We start from the raw sequence: 18,273 nt of genomic DNA on the forward strand, positions 1-18,273 counted from the left end.
GGTTCTCCTGCTGCTTCTTGGTGAAAGGAAACGGATCACAGTTTTGGTCAGAACTAGAGAGAGAGGTCCTAGCTCCTCCCCACCATGTGCAGAACATCCAATGCCCTCTTCTGGCCTTTGTGGGAAACTCACGTCCATGGACACACACACACAGACACACACGGTGAAACAAAAGCCAGGTGAAAAAAAAACATTTAGATTTTACTGTGAGGCAATTACAAAAACTGAGAAATCTTCCCTGAGGGTAGCCGTTCCTCCGACTTTCCTCACTTCTAGTTTAGGATTTCTTGGATCAATTTTAATTCCTCATGGCCCACGTTATACTGTTCCAGACTGAGGGCATGACATACGTGCACAACAATGACGCTGTGTGGGAGAATGCTGGGAACAGTCAGACACAGCCCTTCACAGTCTTCTTGGTCTTCAGTGATGAGAGTCCTCTGGCGTGTGAGAAGTCCAGAGGAGAAAAGGGTTTGCTTGTGAGGGAGGGATCTACCAGGTGGGGCACAGAAGCCCTACGAAGGGGATCTGGGCCTCATTTTCCACGTGGAACTCAAGGAAGTGTCGGAGCTTAGGAAATCTCTCTCCACCCAGTGCCTGAGGACATTGAATGGGAGCAGCACCCAGTGTATGACTTTCCTTGCTCCCCACAGAAGAGCAGATGGGTGTTTTATATGCCCCTCACTAATAGCAACGTAAAAGTTTAGCAAGCCAAGATTCTGAGAGACCTCCAGTTCAGAAGGAGGGGAGCCTAAGAGCTGTTGTGACCAACTGGAAACCAGATGAGAATGCAGGTGTCAACAGGGGCTGACAGGAACAGCTGAGGACCAGATGTGTTTGGCTCTGTGCATTTCTCTCGAAACTGGAGTAGATGGAGGATGGCCTTGACTGAATTAGGATTTTCCTGAACTGAGGTTAAGTTTCAATCAGCCGGTGGGAACGGCATGTGCAGAGGCAAATGTTTACCCACTGAAGATCAGAGCGCACCATCTAACGCGCGTTGAAATGTTTACCCACTGAAGATCAGAGCGTACCAACTAACGCGTTGCTAGGGAGCAGCTTCCCAGCCAGGCACGGTATTTTCCCGTTGCGCATCATGCTTGCTGTTAGTTTAATAACCGGGGCTGTGGCCTTGGAGAACAAAGCCTGCCTGTTGCCTTGGAGCAGAACCAGCAAAACTGAGGCCTGTGGGTTCTTCTAGTGAACTCCCAGAAAAGTCTGTCCCCCACGATATCCAACACAATGTTATAGAATTCACTCTCCGACCTGAGGTGCCCGGACACTATTCTGCCAGCCTCCAAACAACTCTCCAAAGACATGAGCACATACACCTGGACATTTCCTTGTCATATACTCCCTTTGCTTATTCATTTTTACAACATTCTAACATTTTTGGGGGGCTGGGAAAGGATTCAGTAGTTGAGAGCCTAATTTGGACCTGGCCCTCATTTCATGTGTCTTACAACTGCCTGTAACTCCAGCTCCAGGGTATCTGCTGCCCTCTGCTGGCTCCTCCAGGCATCTGCACTCACTGCACACGTCTCCACCTCCCTCCACAAACAACACGTAGTTACAAACATTTTGTTGTTGATTTGGGGGGTTGTTTCTTGTTTTTGTTTTTGTTTTTTTTGAGACAGGGTCTCATTATTCAGTCCTGGCTGTTCTGGAACTTACTATGTAGACTAGGCTGGTCTCAAACTCGCAGATATCAGCCTACCTCTGAGTGCTGGGATTAGAGGCGTGTACCTGACCTTTAAACACATTTTAAAGCAGCTTTAGGGCTGAGGGTGTAGCTCAGTATTAGAGAATCTGCCTAGCATGCAACCCTTGGTTCCATTTCCAGTACTGGAAAAAAGAAGTGATTTTATTTTATTAGCAAAGAATCCACAACCAGGCGAGAGTCTGAGACATAGTCTCACTATAAAGCCCAGACTGGCCTGGAACTTGATCCTTCAGCTTCGAACTCACAGATATCAACATACGGTGTGATGAACGGTCCAAAGGCAAACCATCCAATCAGATACCATTGCTGTTTTACTATACTAAGAAGTGTGTCTCTTTATGTCATTAATCTCAATCTGTCCTGTATATTACATCATTACATTTTTTTAGTTTATTTCTGGTATTGATATCACTGACAACACAAAACTTTTTTAAATATTTATTTATTATGTATACAATATTCCATCTGTGTGTATGCCTGCAGGCCAGAAGAGGGCACCAGACCCCATTACAGATGGTTGTGAGCCACCATGTGGTTGCTGGGAATCGAACTCAGGACCTTTGAAAGAGCAGACAATGCTCTTAACCACTGAGCCATCTCTCCAGCCCCCACAAAACCTTTTTTCTAGTTTTTTTCTTTCCCTTTTCTCCCCTGACAGTATCTCACAGAGCCCAGGCTGTTCTAAACTCACTATGAAGCTAAAAGATGACTTTGAACTCCTGACCCCCCCCCACCTCCACAGCCAGTTGTGACTTTACAAAACTTTGAAACTCTCGTGGTCCAGTAACTGATACTTTGTAAATAAATTTAAATCTGGTGAGAAGCATCTGACACAGTTAAGCTCCCAAAGATTTTTATTATTCCCCTCTCCTCACTGGTAACTTGTGCGGGTCAGTAGTCTCAGGAAGAAATTAAAGCACCACACGCTAGGACTACAATGTAGTTTAACACTAGAATATCTACCTCGTGTCTGTATGAGGCTTGAATTCCACTCCCAGAACCAGAAAAATAAATAAATGAATAAATAAACACAGAAATGTTCAGGCCAGACATAGACTCATCTTCCCTCAGGTCACAGAATTCAAATCTTTGAAGGGTAGAACCTAGGAGATGAACAGTTAAGAAATTCTCTGGGGTCTGGGGAGATAGCTCAGTGGTTAAGAGGGGTCCCTACTTGTACTGGCTAGTTTTTATGTCAACTTGATGCAAGCTAGAGCCATCTGAGAGGAGAGAGCCTCAGTTGGGAAAATGCTTCCATAAGATCAAGCTATAGGCAAGCTTAAAGGACATTTTCCTAATTAAAGACAGATGAGGGAGGGCCTAGTGCACTGTGGGTGGTACCACCCTGAGGCTGGTGGTTCTGGGTGCTGTCTCTCCAGCCCCTAAAATAAGAAAACAGGAGGAACAAGCCTGTAAGCAGCACCTCTTTGTGACCCCTGCATCAGCTCCTGCCTTCTGGTTCCTGCTCAAGTTTGAGCTCTTGACTTGCCTTCTCTCCACGGATTGTGATGGAGGACATAACAGCAAACAGACCCTTTCCTCCCCCAAGCTGCTTTCGGTCATAGTGTTTCCTCATAGCAGTGGTAACCCTAAGACACTGCTCTTGCTGAAGACCCGAGTTTGTTTCCCAGCACCGGCACAGTGGCTCCCGACTGCCTGCAACTCTCGCTCCAGGGGACGCGTTGCCTTCTTCTGGCCTCCATGTGTACTTGCACTTACGTGCAGACACATATACAACAGACATACGTATAATTAAACAATGAAATAAACCTTAAAATTACATTAGATATTTACCCATGTGTATAAGTGTTTTGCCTACATGTATATCTGTGCATCACATGTGTGCCTAGTGACGAAGAGGTCAGAGAGATATAGAATCTTTTGGGACGGGAGTTGTAAAGAGTTGTGGGCTACCACGTGGGTGCTGGGAACTGAAGCCCAGCACTCTGGAAGGGCGGCCAGTGCTCCTAGTCACTGAGCCATCTCTCCTGCCCTTAAAACTTTTTTTTTTTCCAAAAAAGAAATTCTTTGGCTCATTACATTTGTGAGCCTGCATCTTAGGGTTTAGAGTAGTTTTTGCTGAGTTTCTTCCTACCAGATCTCTGGTCAGTCTCTCTGTCCCCTTTTTTCTGGGAAGGTTTTGGAAATTTTGGAGATAGTGTCTCATATAACCAAAGCCTCAAACTTGATCTGCAACTGAGGCTGGTCTTGAACACCTGATCCTTCGCCTCCACCTCCTTAGTGCTGAGATCACAAGTACACATCTTAAGTTATACTCTGGGGCAGTCTTAAATTCTTTTTGAGACAGGGTCTAGCTCACGTTGGCCCCATTGTAGCCCAAGCTGGCCCAGAAAGCATTATACTCTCCCTGATTTAGCCTCCACGTGGCTCAGTACCTTTTTCAGCGAGGCAGTCACATCTTGCTTGTTCCGTGGCAGGAGTGTTTCATATCTTGGTTTTGTATACTTATTTCTTAAGACCCATTAGGATCACATATACGAATGACCTACGTGGCTAACATAGACAAGAATAATGGGCTAGTGTAAGTTATGAGTTAATAAGAAGCCTGAGCTAATGGGCAAATCAGTTTATAGTTAATGTAGACCTCTGTGTGATTTGGAACTGCGGGAACCGGGCAGGACAGAAACCTCAGTCATTCAATCAACAGTTGTTTTGCTAAGTAGCATTCTACTGCATGGGTATTCCAACTTTGAAATCTCTCTCTCTCTCTCTCTCTCTCTCTCTCTCTCTCTCTGTGTGTGTGTGTGTGTGTGTGTGTGTGTGTGTGTGTGTGTGTGTGTGTGTAATGGTGCGCCCCTATGGAAGTATAACAACAACTTGTAAGAGTTGTTTCTCCCTTTCTTCCATGCGGGTTTCAGGGATTGAATTCAGGTCGTCAGGCTTGGCATCAAGTGTCTTTGCCCACTGGGCCATCTCACCAGTCTCCAGTTTGTTTTTTGAGAAGGACTCTCACTCTAGTCCAGGCTGGCTTAAAACTCATGATCCTCCTGTCTACGCTCAGTCTCCTAGATGCTAGGGGTACAGAGTTCACAACCATGCCTAGTTTCTTTGGACACACCTATGGGCATTTGTTATTTTTAGCCGTGGCCATTATGACTAACAGTTCTCTGAGCCTTTGTTCATGAGAATGTGTGAGAACACGCATGGTCATTTCTGCTGAGTGAGCACTCATGTCAGCAAAACTGGGTATTTTAATTTACGGCAGCACCTTGGTGATGACACATAAATGCCAAGGCTTTGACAGATGCTTTTTAATTACTTAATTTCCCAAGAGGAGAACACCGTACTACGCATTGGCAGCAGTGTGGGGAGGGACAAGGAAACACCAAGGCTGGGCCAGGAGTCAGAAGCGGGAGTAGGGGGAATCACAAGAATATATTAGAAATTTTATGATTCATACAATGCAAGGCAGTACAGGACAATGGCTCAGGACTGGCTCGTGGACTGACATTTGTGAGGAGGTATTAGGGGATTCAGTAGTTCAAGGCCAGCCTCAGCTACATAGTGAAGGTAGCCTAGACCCACATGAGACCCTGTCTCAAAAACCCATAAACCAAACCAAAACAAATACAAACAGCAGCGGCATCAATGATGAAACCATCTTTCAGTCTCAGAAAGCCTATGGTAGTGTGTTAGTATCTTAATACACGCACTGAGCCATCCCCCTATCTTCCCAAGCCCTTGGACCTTTCCAGGAGTCAAACTTTCCAAAGAAACCATGAACATTAGTCTGAAGATATTCATAGGAAGTGATCAGGCCATGGATCCAAACTCCTGGTGTCTCCCCATACATGTTTTATTTGAGGCAGGAACTGCCCATCTGCAAGAATGAACACAACCCATTCATTTACTGAGCGGGGAAAGCTATTGGAAACACGATTTGAGAAACGTAAACCAGCCTGGCGAGAGAGGTATTATGTGGCAGTGTGGACCAGTGCAGTCCTGGTGAGTGCAGAAAGACGGTGGATCTTTCCAAAAGTAAGTAAAGGACCACAGGAGGCCCCAAACAACACAGCTTCCCCCTAGAAGTGTCTTCCCTGCCTCTCTCCATCACACTCTGAGTGCTGCAGGTGAGCAGGATGGGCGCCAACCGGACACTAACTGGAAATGTAGAATCTTGGACCCACCCACTTCAGAGCCGCTGAGACCAATCTGCCTTTTCACAAGGTCTTCAGAATTTGAGATGCAGATAAAAGGAACTTGCCGGATTCCCGGCCCGCAACTTTTAAACTGCCCACCAGATGGCAGGTTTGCAGCAGGCAACCCTTAGTTAGAGCCATCAGGCACTCAGGGCTCTTTGTAATCATCAGGGAATTCGTGTTAATGTACCCTTGAACTTCTGGGAAATGAATGGCGGAGGTTGCACAGGAAACCCTAATCAAAGAGTGGCAGGTCGCCCTCGTCAATTCTTCCCGTGCCGATAGTCTCCATATTCTCCCCTGCACTGTGAGTGAGAGGGATAGCAGCCCACTCTTCATTTTACAAAGAAAGTGAGGCCCCTAGAGACTGTCAAGAGCTCAGAGTAGAAACACTGTTGGAGAGACCAGGAGGGCAGCTGTCTGGCTGAGAGTTCCTTACACGGGCAGGCAGCCTGGCTACCTCTGCCAGATCCCAGTTGCTCTTTGAAGAGCTAGCTCTCTCTTTTCCTCGGGAGAGCTGGAAGCAGTGATGTACACTCAATTTGGACCGTTAATGGGCTGCTCAGCACGCGCCGCCCTGGACTTAGCCTCTAAGGGAGCCAAGCATCAGCCTTAGTGGGGAACATGTGGGACCAGCTCTGGTTCCCAGGGAGTACCCTGGGCATCCTGATGGCCTGAGTCAATGGCTCGCCCTGGCTGAGGCTCCTGACTGTTGAATAACTTACCCCTCAGTCTGTTTTGTTTTTCTCTTTCATCTCTAGAAACAATCACTTGAACAAGATCTCTCTGTCTCTCTCTTTTTCTGTTCTTGATTAAGAATACATTTGGATTATACAGTCTCATTGGAGCTGAGGCTGTTGAAATCTAAAAAATATACGCTCAGACTATAAGAATTTAAAAATATATTGGGGAGGTGGGGTGGTTTGAAAGAACATGGCCCCCGTAAAGAGTGCACTATTAAGAGGTGTGGCCTTGTTGGAATAGGCGTGGCCTTATTGGAGGAAGTGAATCACTGTGTAGGTGGGCATTGAAGTTTCCTATGCTCAAGCTGTGCTCAGTGACACAGTTCACTTCCTGTTGCCTGAACAAGATGTAGGACTCTCAGCTCCTTCTCCAGCACCATATCTGGCCATGAAGATAATGGGCTAAACCTCTAAACTGTAAGCCACCCCAATTAAATGTTTTTTTCCCCTTTATATGAGTTGCCATGGTCATGGTGTCCCGCCACAGCAACAGAAGTGAAGCGGGCAGTTACGATTCTCCTTTCTATCCGATTGGTAGCTATTGGAGGAATGCTAAATTAGAATTGTCATTGTGCAAAACTTGTGACAGTTCCTCAGGTTAAAAAGAGAATAGCCAAGCAGCACTTCTGAGGAGATTGCCAAGGAATGCAAAACCAGCACTTACTCCTCATGGTAACTTTATCCACAATAGCCAAGATGAATGGTTGAAGAAAAGGTGGTGTATACACCCAGTGGAATACTACTAAGCCATCAAAAAGGTGGACGCCCTGTCATTTGGGCAATGTGGATGAACTTGAAGGGCATGTGAGCTGTAAGTCTCAAGCTGCCTGGGGAAGTTAAGACTGTGCAGAAGTTAACCTTGTGCTCAGGCTGCCAGGGTGGAGAGGGGAGTCATCTTGCTGGTCCCTGAGCCCAACTTCTGTGAGCAAATCTCCAGATCTAATCACAGACATCTGAAAAGGTATGTCTGTGTTGTCCAGCAGCTGCATCCCAGGAGCGACTGTGTCCAAATCTAAATGGCAGCAGAGGCTCTTCTGTTCACGTAGAATGCTGATAGTCTCGGATTAAAAAGAGAGTGACCATACAGTGCAGCAACGTTTCTGAATAGATCTCCAAGGAAAACAAAGGAGTAAGGAAGCCCAACGCATTAGAGGGTTTTATGAAGCGTATTTGAGAAGAGAGGAATGTTCTCTCTTGAGTCAGGACTCCCAACTGTACTCCTGGGGACTACTCTAGGAGGTATGGATTCGGAAGAAGGAAAGTATATCATGGGGGCGGGGGGCTGCCTTCCTAGGACTCACTCCTGTAACCCTGCTGGATATACTAGGGAGAAAACTATTCTCTGCCGTAATACATTTAACACACACAGTTTTTACTAGTCAATTAAGCCAGGAGAAAGGAACTATTTCCAAGGCTTTGTCTTAATACAGCAAGTCAGTAGGAGCGGAGCCTGAAAACAGGCAGGAATGAGGCAGAGAAAGAACTGCAGCTATGCAAAGACACCAGCAAAGAGCCCCAGCCTCCCCCACCCCCCACCTCCCTTAGTGAGTGGTCTGAATTAGGACCACTTTCCTCGCCTTTGTAGAGGCCCCAGCCCACCTCTCAGTGGTAAGGTGGTTAGGATTATGCTAGTTCAACAAACTCTAAAAACCAGGTTCTCATCTCAAAGCTTACCCTGTGCCTGCTGGGCATGGTGGCTCACACCTTGGGAGGCAGAGGTAGATGGATCTCTGTGAGTTCAAGGCAAGCCTGGTCTACATAGAGAGCTCCAGGACAGCCAGGGCTATGTAGGGACAGCCTGAATCAAATACTTGAACCACATAGTGAAGCTCAGGTCAGGGCAGGAAGGAAGCTCCAGTAGATCCCATATCCAAGGACAAGTGACAATTTCAGTACGCTTGGCTTTCTCTTTCGTGTCTCCCCTTGGAAAGTCTACATGAGGTCCTCGTCTTTGCCCATAGTTTAGTGTATGATAAGCAACTCCACCTGAGCAGAGCCTCTGCTGCCATCTGGATCGGGCACAGCAGATAGCTGCAGAGCAGCTGCTGACATGAATTCAGGTGCCCATAACATTGCTCACCAAAGTGTGTTCTTGGGAACCAGAGAGGGTGGTTGAAGGTGCGTGCCAAGAAAGCCTAAACCCAGAGCCCACATAAAGATGGAGGGAGAGAACCAATTCCACAGAGATGTCCTTTGACCTCCACAGATGTCATAGCATGTATACACACAAACAATAATAGTAATGAATTAGAAAAAATTAAAAATAAATTTGTACTTAGATACAATTGCTGTCACCTGCACATGACATAGAATACCTGTGGTAAATCCAGGGGAGGAGGAACTGGGCAGGCAACTTAGGTCAGGGATGCTTTAGGGACTGTCCTACTGGAAGATGACTTTCACACAGTCCCAATCCCAGGCCTGGATCCACACCAGGTGTCTCAGTCAATTTCCCATTGCTATAATGAACTACACGAGGCTGAGTGCTTTTTACAGAGATTTACTGAGCTCACGGCTTTGGATCCCTTCTCTTCCCTTTTCTTTCTTTTGGGAGGCAGGATCTCAAACTGTAGCCCAGGATAGCCTATCACCTACTATCTAGACCAGGCTGGCCCCACATTCCTAGTAATCCTCTCGCCTCAGCCCTTTCAGAGCTTGGATTACAGACGTGAGCCGTTCTTCCTGCCTTCACTTGTTTCGTTGTGGGTTTTGCTCATTTTGGTTTTTTGAGACAAAATCTCTGACTTGCTTTGTAGCTGGCAGTGGCCTTAAACTCCTGATCCTCCTGCCCCTCCTCTTGAGTTCTGGGATTATCCGTGTGTGCCACCACACCAACTTTTCAAGTTAATTTTTTAGGTTAGCATACAAGGTGATGGGTTTTGTCGTGGTATCGTCCATCCTGTAATTTGAATCATTGTTTTCCGTTCTCATTCGTCCCCCTCCATTCCCTGATACTCCTCAGTCGGGCACCTCCCTGCTCCATCTGGTTCTTTCTCCCCTCACTTCCCTTCCTGCTTCTCTGCCATGTGTGTTCCTTCACTTTCTCTCTGCCCATCTGCTTCCTTGGTTCTTATTTGTGGCTCTGTTTGCTTATTTCAATTTATGCCACAACTCACTCAGTAAAGGACTAAGAAAACCCCCCAAATACATTTGAGATCCCTAAAATAAAAACAGATTGGGGGGAACGTAGCAAAGGGAAATGGAAAAGAAACAAAGCCAGCCTGGTTTACGTATTGAGTTTCAGGACATCCATCCCATGGCTGTGTGGCAAGAGTCAGCCCCCCCCCCCCCCAAAAAAAAAAGAAAAAGAAAAAAAAACAACTGTGCACAAAAAAATCCATTCATTTCTTTTCTTTAATGGAATTCCCATGAGCAGGCTGATAGGATCTTCAATATCAGAATATCAGTCAGGAGCCATCTATCTTTCCTAGGATTTCCATACAGCAGGAAGAGTTAGCCAGAACTTCCTAAACTAGACCTTTTGTGGAATCCTCCACTGCCCTCTCAAGTCCCTTGACCTCTCCACTGTGGTCCCTAACTACAAGTTTACCCTTATGACAGCATCCAGAGGGTTCCGATGAGACTGGCCCCATCTTCAGCACCAGAGGCTAGCCCTACTAGGCAGTCAGGTTCTCGTCTGCTGCTATGTTTGGTTTGGGACTCAAATGAGTACCATCAGACCAATCCCTATAATCAGAGGTTCCAGTTCTCAAATAATCACTCAGAGACTCAGTATTATTAATAAAATGCTTGGCCGATGACTCAGGCTTATTATTAGCTAGCTCTTACATTTAAATTAACCTGCATTTCTTATCTATGCTTTGCCATGTGGTTTCTGGCTTGCTACCTCATTTTCTACGTGTCTTGTTTCTTCAGGGGCTGACTGGTGTTCCCAGACTTCACCCTTATTCTCCTGTATCTCTTCTTGAATTTCTTGCCTGGCTCTATCCTGCCTTGCCTCAGGCCAAAGCAGATCTATTTATCAACCAGTGAGAGCAACATGAATTCACAGCATACAGAAAAACACCCCACAGCAAATCCCTGAACCACAGACATTTGTTCTATGGCTGTGGGAACCAAAGGTTTTTTTTCCCATGAGTGAGTCTGGAAACAGAAACCCCACAGATGACAAGAGCCACAAAGATCCCACCAGAGAATGAGACTGATGTGGAAGAGTGAGATCGTCTCAGAACCAAGGAGCTGTGGCGGACTGAGCAGGCCGGAGTCTGGCCTGACTTTGAATAAAGCTACAGTAATTTTTAAGTGAGCTAAAGGAGAGTCCTCTCTTTTTAACTATCAAATATGCCCTGGTTGTTGTGGTACCCAGCCTTTACTGCTGTTGGGACTGCCACTGACCATGCATGTGTCCAAACCTGCAAACCACAGTCCACCACTCCTGTGCCGGAGCCAGTGGGGGAAAATGCTAGGCTGATCTGAGGATTATTATAGCCATTTTCTTTCCCCTACTTTATATGTATGTGATATATATAAGTTTTCCCTCACAGACAAGTCCTATCACTGAGGGACAAACTCCTTTTCCTAGTGCTAAGAAGTATTTCCAGAATGGTGCCATTGGTCACTGTGGTAGCATGCATGATATTTTGCAAGCTTATCTTTTATAAAATTGTTTACTTATTATATGTGTGTGTGTGTGTGTGTGTGTGCAGGTACACACATACCACAGCATGCCTCAGAAAGTTGGAGGACAACTTTTGGGCGCTGATTTTCTGTTCTCAGAGGGGTCCAGGGCCCAAGTTCAGGTCCTCAGGCTTACACACAAGCACCTCTACCCACTGAGCCATCTAGCTGGCCCTTTTCATGTCAAACACAAACACTGAACAAAACCAAAGCACATGGATAATACCAAAGCACACACCACAGTCAGCAGTTCCTCGCATCGCAAGTGGAGGACAGCAAGAACCAGGTTCTGCATCTGTTTCCTAATGGTTCATGCCGATGTCTTTCCAGAGAGGTGCAGCAGCTTCTGGTCTTGAAAGAGTTGAGCTGTGATGACACTGAGGTTGAGCACGAAGCCGCCAGCCAGCCAGCCAGCATCTCCAGAGATGTAAAGGCTTTTCCTTCCAGCCTGTTAAATAGAAGCTTCTACTGCTTATGAAACACTGACAGAAAAGCAGGTTCATTTTTAGTGTCAGTCCTGGGGTCCTGACTGGACCTTGGGGAAGTCACTGCTCTACACTGAATCGCTCCTTTTATAAGCACAGTGAGGACTTTGGAAGTCCTACATTCTGGCAGCCTGGATTCAGTGATAGTCACTCAGTTATGGGCTTCTGAGTCACCAGGTTCCTCACAGCAGCCCTCACATCCTTGTTCCTCAGGCTGTAGATGATGGGGTTCAGCATGGGGGTCACCACCCCATAGAAGAGGGAGATGAGCTTGTCTGCAAGGTCCTGCTTGTCTGCCCCCAGGGGGTCCTTGGACTTGGGCTTCCCGTACATGAAGAGAATGGTCCCATAGAAGACGATGACCACAGTGAGGTGGGCAGAGCAGGTGGAGAAGGCCTTCCTCCTCCCCTCAGCGGAGGGGATCCTCAGGATGGTCACAAGGATGAAGACGTAGGAGACAAAGATGAAGAGTACTGGGATTGCCAGGAAGATCATGTTGGCTACAACCATGCTGATGACATTGATGGTGATGTCGGCACAGGCCAGTTTCAGGACAGCCAGGATCTCACAGGTGAAGTGATTGATGACATTGTCCCCACAGAAGGGCAGTCGCATTGCCAAAGATGTCTGCACTATAGAGTTGGTGATACCACCTGCCCAGGAGCCGGCAGCCATGGGCACATAGGCAGCCTTGCTCATGACCACAGGGTACCTAAGGGGGTTGCAGATGGCCACATAGCGATCAAACGCCATCATACTCAGGAGCACACACTCCGTGGCTCCCATGGCAAAGGAGAGAAACATCTGCACGGAACAGGCTGAGAAGGAGATGCTCTTCCTGGGGGTCAGGAAGCTGTCGAGAATGAGGGGGACCGAGGAGGTGGTGTAGCAGATGTCCAGGAAGGAGAGGTTCCCCAGGAAGAAGTACATGGGCGTGTGCAGGCGGGCGTCGAGGATGGTCACCAGGATGAGGACCCCGTTGCCCAGCAGGATCACCAGGTACATCAGCAGGATGAGCAGGAAGAAGGTTTTCTCCAGCTTTGGGTGGGCGGAGAGGCCCAGGAGAATGAAGCGGGTCACAGGGAAGGTCTCATTGGATCTGTCCATGGTACATCAGTTCTGAAACCTGCAGGAACTCAGAAATCAGCATCAACGTTCGCTTACTCCAAACGCTCCTGGACAACCGAGCAAAAGCCTCACTCTGCCAAGCTGCTGGAGACATCCTGACAGCCCTGGCATCTCTGTGGAGTTATTCACATCTAGGAAATAAATGGGGATAGATATTTAACTTCCTAACTTAGTAACAAGTTGAGTTGCATTATCCTTCCTGCAGAGCACAACTCAGAAAGTGGGAAAATGTATAAAATGATGCTCTCAAGCATTGGAGAGAAAATAAGAGAAGTTATACGGGCAAGATTACGGGGGAAATGAGGGTCCAAGCTCTTGAAGCTTTTGCGGCCTCTGGAGGTCACCAAGAAACCTTGGCACCCAACATCATTGGCAGTCTCGTGGAGAGAAAGAACGGGCTTCAAAGCACAGGGGCCGGTGTCCAGGGCACCCATCCAGTGCAAACCTCCTCCCCTTGTGATGGAACCCCAGGGCAGCACCGCAGGGCAGGCATTTGTGAGTGCTGTTCCCACCTTCAGAGCCTCTCAGGCTTAGGACCGGACTGAGAAGGTCCCAGGCCTTTAGTGCTCTCAAATTCACAAAAGAAGCAGACTCAAACCTCTCTGAAGGAAGATAGCATCATTCTAGTCTGAGATCATCCCTGCGAGCAGCTTTTCTTTTTTTTTTTTTAAAGATTTATTTATTTATTATGTATACAACATTCTGCCTCGATGTATGCCCGCACGCCAGAAGAAGGCGCCAGATCTCAGTACAGATGGTTGTGAGCCACCATGTGGTTGCTGAGAATTGAACTCAGGACCTCTGGAAGAGCAGCCAGTGCTCTCAACCTCTGAGCCATCTCTCCAGCCCCGCGAGCAGCTTTTCTAATACAACTGCTGCCACACATTTTAAAGGAAATAAGTTGGGAGGTGGGGGATGGTCCAGTGGATGAAATTATTGCTGCGCAACCATGAATATCAGCGTTCAGATACCCAGAGCCTTAATAGAAAACCGGATAATCATAATGGTCCACATGTAATCCCAGTGCTCAGGAGGCGTAGACCAGGACTCCCTGTGGCAGATAGACTAGAGAAGCTTGTAGCGCGAATAATAAAAACCCAGAGTCAGATATTGGGGTTCAACCTGAAAACCAGAAAAGCAAAGCAGCCAAGTCATTAGAGAAGTCTTACCTCTACCAAGGCTGGGCAACTTCAGACTAAGTAGACTAAGCAGACTAAGCCTCTCTCTCCTCTCATTTTAGTGCTGGGATGAAAGGTGTATGACTCCCTAGTACTGAGATTAAAGGTGTGAGGCACCAGCACCCGCACTTGTGTAGCCCAGGGTGGCCTTGAACTCATAGAGATCCAACTCCCTCTGTCTCTCAAATCCTGGGATTCAAGGTGTGTACCATCACTGCCTGACCTCTAGTGACTTAGCTTTGCACTTCTGATCTTTAAGCAAGCTTTATTTATTAAAACATAATAAAATATCACTATATAAGCTAGCCAAAGGGACCTGTCACAGGCTCCTTGGGAGAACCTGCCTCAGTAAATGAATGAGTAAGACATCTGGTGTCGACCTCTGGCCCCCACATATGCATGTTCATGCACACATGTGTCCACACACGTGACTACACGAGCATAACACCACTAGGGAGGGAGAGAGAGGCAGAGACAGAGATACAGAAAGAGACAGAGGGAAGGAGGGAGGGAAAGAGAGTAAAGTCTGTAATTAGACAACACAAACGAAGGCCAGCAGAAACCCATTGTGGGGGCAGCGACAGACAAGGTGATGGCTCTATGGCACTGACACCCCTTTGGGAAGCAGCCCTGCCACATTGGTACCACAGTGCTGAGTCCTAGCAGCCTGTAGACACTCTCTCCACTGGGTTGTGAGGGCTGGGAGGGCAGCCCTTGGCCCAAGAGCTCTGACCACATTTTCTCTCATCTTGTGTTCTGCTTTGCTCACGCCAGTGCCTCTGCTTCGCTCCTGATGATCCACTGAGCCCTGGCCTGCTCTGCTCACTCTAGAGACGCTTGTTGGGCCACCTCAGAGTTTTAAGTTCCTCTCGACACCAGAATTTGTATAGGCCAGTAGAGAAAATCAAACCAAACCAAAAGAACCCTCAGAACAACAATGAAAACTTGTGTGTAACCTCAGGCATCTGATCTTACTACCACTGTCTCTAAAACAGTCGTGAACTTCACAGACAATCATCCCTACAAGGGCGGAGAGCAACTCAGTCCCTCCCTCAGTCCTTACTGTGAATCTGAGACACTGCTCCATTTGTGCTTAGACTTAATGACTGTCACCATGTCAGGGCCACCGTAACTCAGCCTGGGTTAACAGACACTTACTGGACATCTCCTTTGGGCTAGACATACTTTAGGTTTGAGGAACATTGCGGTGAAAAAGGCATGGTCCTTGACCCTAAGGGGGTAATTCTAGAAGGGAAATAGTTGTGAAATTAAATAATCACACGGGCATCCATATCACTGTTATCAACAGAAAACATCATATTGCCGCAGTGACCACAGCAGGCCTTGACCACACTTAGCAATCTATTCACCTGCTGCTGGTGGGTTTTCCTTCCTACACTCCCGATAAGCCTGGAACCCAGGCTTCACTGTCAGAATGACAGCGCACAGAATTGTGCTTCTCTGTCTAGCCTTGCTGTCTGGAACCCCATCCCCAAGGCAGTGCATCCCTCTCCTACACATCCCCCTCCTCTGTCCATGAACGGCTGCATGCCAGCATGAGGATGGGCAAGACTCTATCTTTTTCTCCTAGGGTTTTAAAATATATAATATTTCTTAGAGGCAACATATCATCCAGAAATCAACCACAAGGTAGATAATGTGAATAGTCTCCAAGCTTGAAGACAGTCCAGGGTCACGGAGTATGTTGTCCGTGTAGTATATGGGCTGGGCTGGGCAGGGCAGAACCCAGCTAGGTTTTCCGTTCTCCCATGGTCAGCCCTCATGTCTCCCCCAGAATCCACGTTTTGTAAAAGAGACATTTCCTTTAATATCACCAGCACCAACTCCAGAAATCCAGCTCGTTGGTACCATTGGACTGTGGACTTTACAAAAAAAGAAAATGCCCAGTGGTTTCAGGTGAGTGACAGGGGACGGCTTACCAGGGTGGGGTGGCTGGCCAACCTTCCCTCAGCTCTGGTCTTAGGGACTCCTGCAGCTGCATGGGTCTCTGTGATCCCGTGAGAACTATACCATACTGCCTTGGGCCCCTCTTTTGTAGGCTGAATTGAATTATTGTTCTGCTAATGAAAGTTTGGCAGTGTTTGATCAAAGTCTCCACTTACCGTTCTTGGGAACATGTTGACCAAGAGTAGCTAGCTGCTTTCTCAAAGAGTGGGAAAGAACTAGGGTGAGGGCTCAGAACGTGTGACGCCCTAAGGGTCAGGCTGGACCTCTCTCTCCCCTCTACCTACCTCTTGTGCTCAGGGCACAACCTCCAAAAGTTGGGACATTACCCTTAGAAGTTAATTTAAATTCTAGTTAGTTCTTTGAGACTGTTTTTTAGTCCCCAAGGTCATTTAAAACTCAGAAAGTAAGTGTCCTCGGCTTAGAAACTTTGTATCCTTCTGGGATAACATCCCTAAGATCCAATTATCTGGAAGGCACTAGAAGAAGTTAGCTAGCTACTTCTTTTCATCATTTCTTTCCCTCTCTTCTCCTTCTGAACAACATAATTGGTCAGTAGTGTCCATAACTGTTTAGCAATTATGCAAGTCTCCAAGATCCTCTCTCCAAGATTCAGTGCTATGGCCAAGTCCTCTTAGCCCTACCAGCCTATGCTGGTGCAGTGGTTTGGGGGAGATATCTGAGTGAAAAAACTACATTACATTTTTATCCTGTTAAGTTAAGCACTGTGAAGCAAACAGCTATGAGCTCCCTTAGTCCTCATTGGGCATCCAATAAAATGATTGTCCATCTGGTTTGTATCCCTTAACCTCATAGGAGTCACTGACTGAGTGTGACCCAAGACAGGGTCTAGAGAATGGGCTCATTGTTGTGGAACAATCTTTATGCGCTGTAAATATGTATTACTTTTCATTGGTTAATAAAGAACTGGCCGGTGGTCCCGATGAAAAACTCCACTTACAAATGGCATCCAAACATCTGGCACCTACATCCATCTGAGAAAGCTTTTTTTTTTCTCTGTGGCTTTGGAGCCTGTCCTGGAACTAGCTCTGTAGACCAGGCTGGTCTCGAACTCACAGAGATCTGCCTGCCTCTGCCTCCCGAGTGCTGGGATTAAAGGCATGCACCACCATCGCCCGGCCCTGAGAAAGCTTTTTAAAAAGGGTTCTAAACACACTAAAATGGAGCCAAACGCAGCTTCCTAATCTCATATCTCCCCTGTTGGTCTCTGTAGAAATACATCTCCCAGTCTCTGCATGTGGACTTGAGCCTCCAGCGCAAGCCTCACCAGTATGTCTTGAGCTAAGTCACATGGCAGGTTCTGGCAGTTGCTCATGCAGGCCTTGGTGCAGAGAGGCATCTCCTGGCCATTGCCTGCGGGATGGAGTCAGCGACCAACTGCCATGCACTAGCACCATACACTAAACTGAGCAGTGCTGGCGGTTGACATAATTTAAGATTCATCTCATGTGATCAAAAAGCAACACAAATGCTCAGTAAAGACAGATACAGATGGGGAAAAAAAACCTTTAAATTGGTTACAATGTGTTTAAAAATATACACAGGCTTGGGAGAGAGAAAAAGATACACAGTCATAGATTTAAAAATAATAAAGTGAAGCCCATATAAAAGGAGTAAAGTAAAATAAAAAAAAATCATGCCATCAAGATAGGAAATCGACAGAGAGTCTGGCTCCTGTGTGTTATTGTGCTATCTTTGAAACTTTTGACTCTGATAAACAATGGACAGCTGCTGAAGCACATTGGATTATGGAGGCTGCTGGTTTAAACCAACCTATGTTTTAAAAATATCTCAACTTCAAAATGGAAGTTAAAAGATGATGAGAGGCTGGGGATTCATTCCATGTTGACATGGATCAGGTTTGATTGGGGAAAATCCTGGATACAGACATAAAGAAATAAACCTAGAAAAACTACAAAACGTGTAACATATATTTTACCTGCTCAAACATAAAACTAAAAATCATCTTTGGCTGGCTTGTGTACAACACAATCTACTCTTGTATTAATGCAGATATGTATGTTACCTTAAAAGTTTAGGTATTTTCAGAGCAAGGGGACCAGATACCAATAAAAATGGATGGCCCAGGTGATCCAGCATCTCAAAATGCCTCTGTTGCAGTTTCCTCAGAATTCTGCATTCAGAACAGCTTCAAGGCTGCTGGCTGAGATGGTCCAGCCTCCCAGACTACTCCATCCAAGACTTAACTATTACTCTAAATTTTCTCAGGGT

General features: G+C 46.7%; 1 protein-coding gene across 1 annotated transcript; it reads right to left on the minus strand.

Annotated features, from left to right (window-relative positions):
* Nucleotides 1–11,896: 11,896 nt before the first annotated feature.
* LOC126509855 (olfactory receptor 13C7) lies at nucleotides 11,897–12,856 on the minus strand. Its single transcript, XM_050156019.1, has one exon. It carries the CDS (start codon nucleotides 12,854–12,856, stop codon nucleotides 11,897–11,899), a length of 960 nt encoding a protein of 319 aa, XP_050011976.1.
* Between the last annotated feature and the right edge of the window lie 5,417 nt (nucleotides 12,857–18,273).

This window comes from Alexandromys fortis, unplaced genomic scaffold, assembly GCF_014885135.2.
Source record: "Alexandromys fortis isolate MF-2015 unplaced genomic scaffold, M_Fortis_MF-2015_v1.1 scaffold_92, whole genome shotgun sequence".
Taxonomy (NCBI): domain Eukaryota; kingdom Metazoa; phylum Chordata; class Mammalia; order Rodentia; family Cricetidae; genus Alexandromys; species Alexandromys fortis.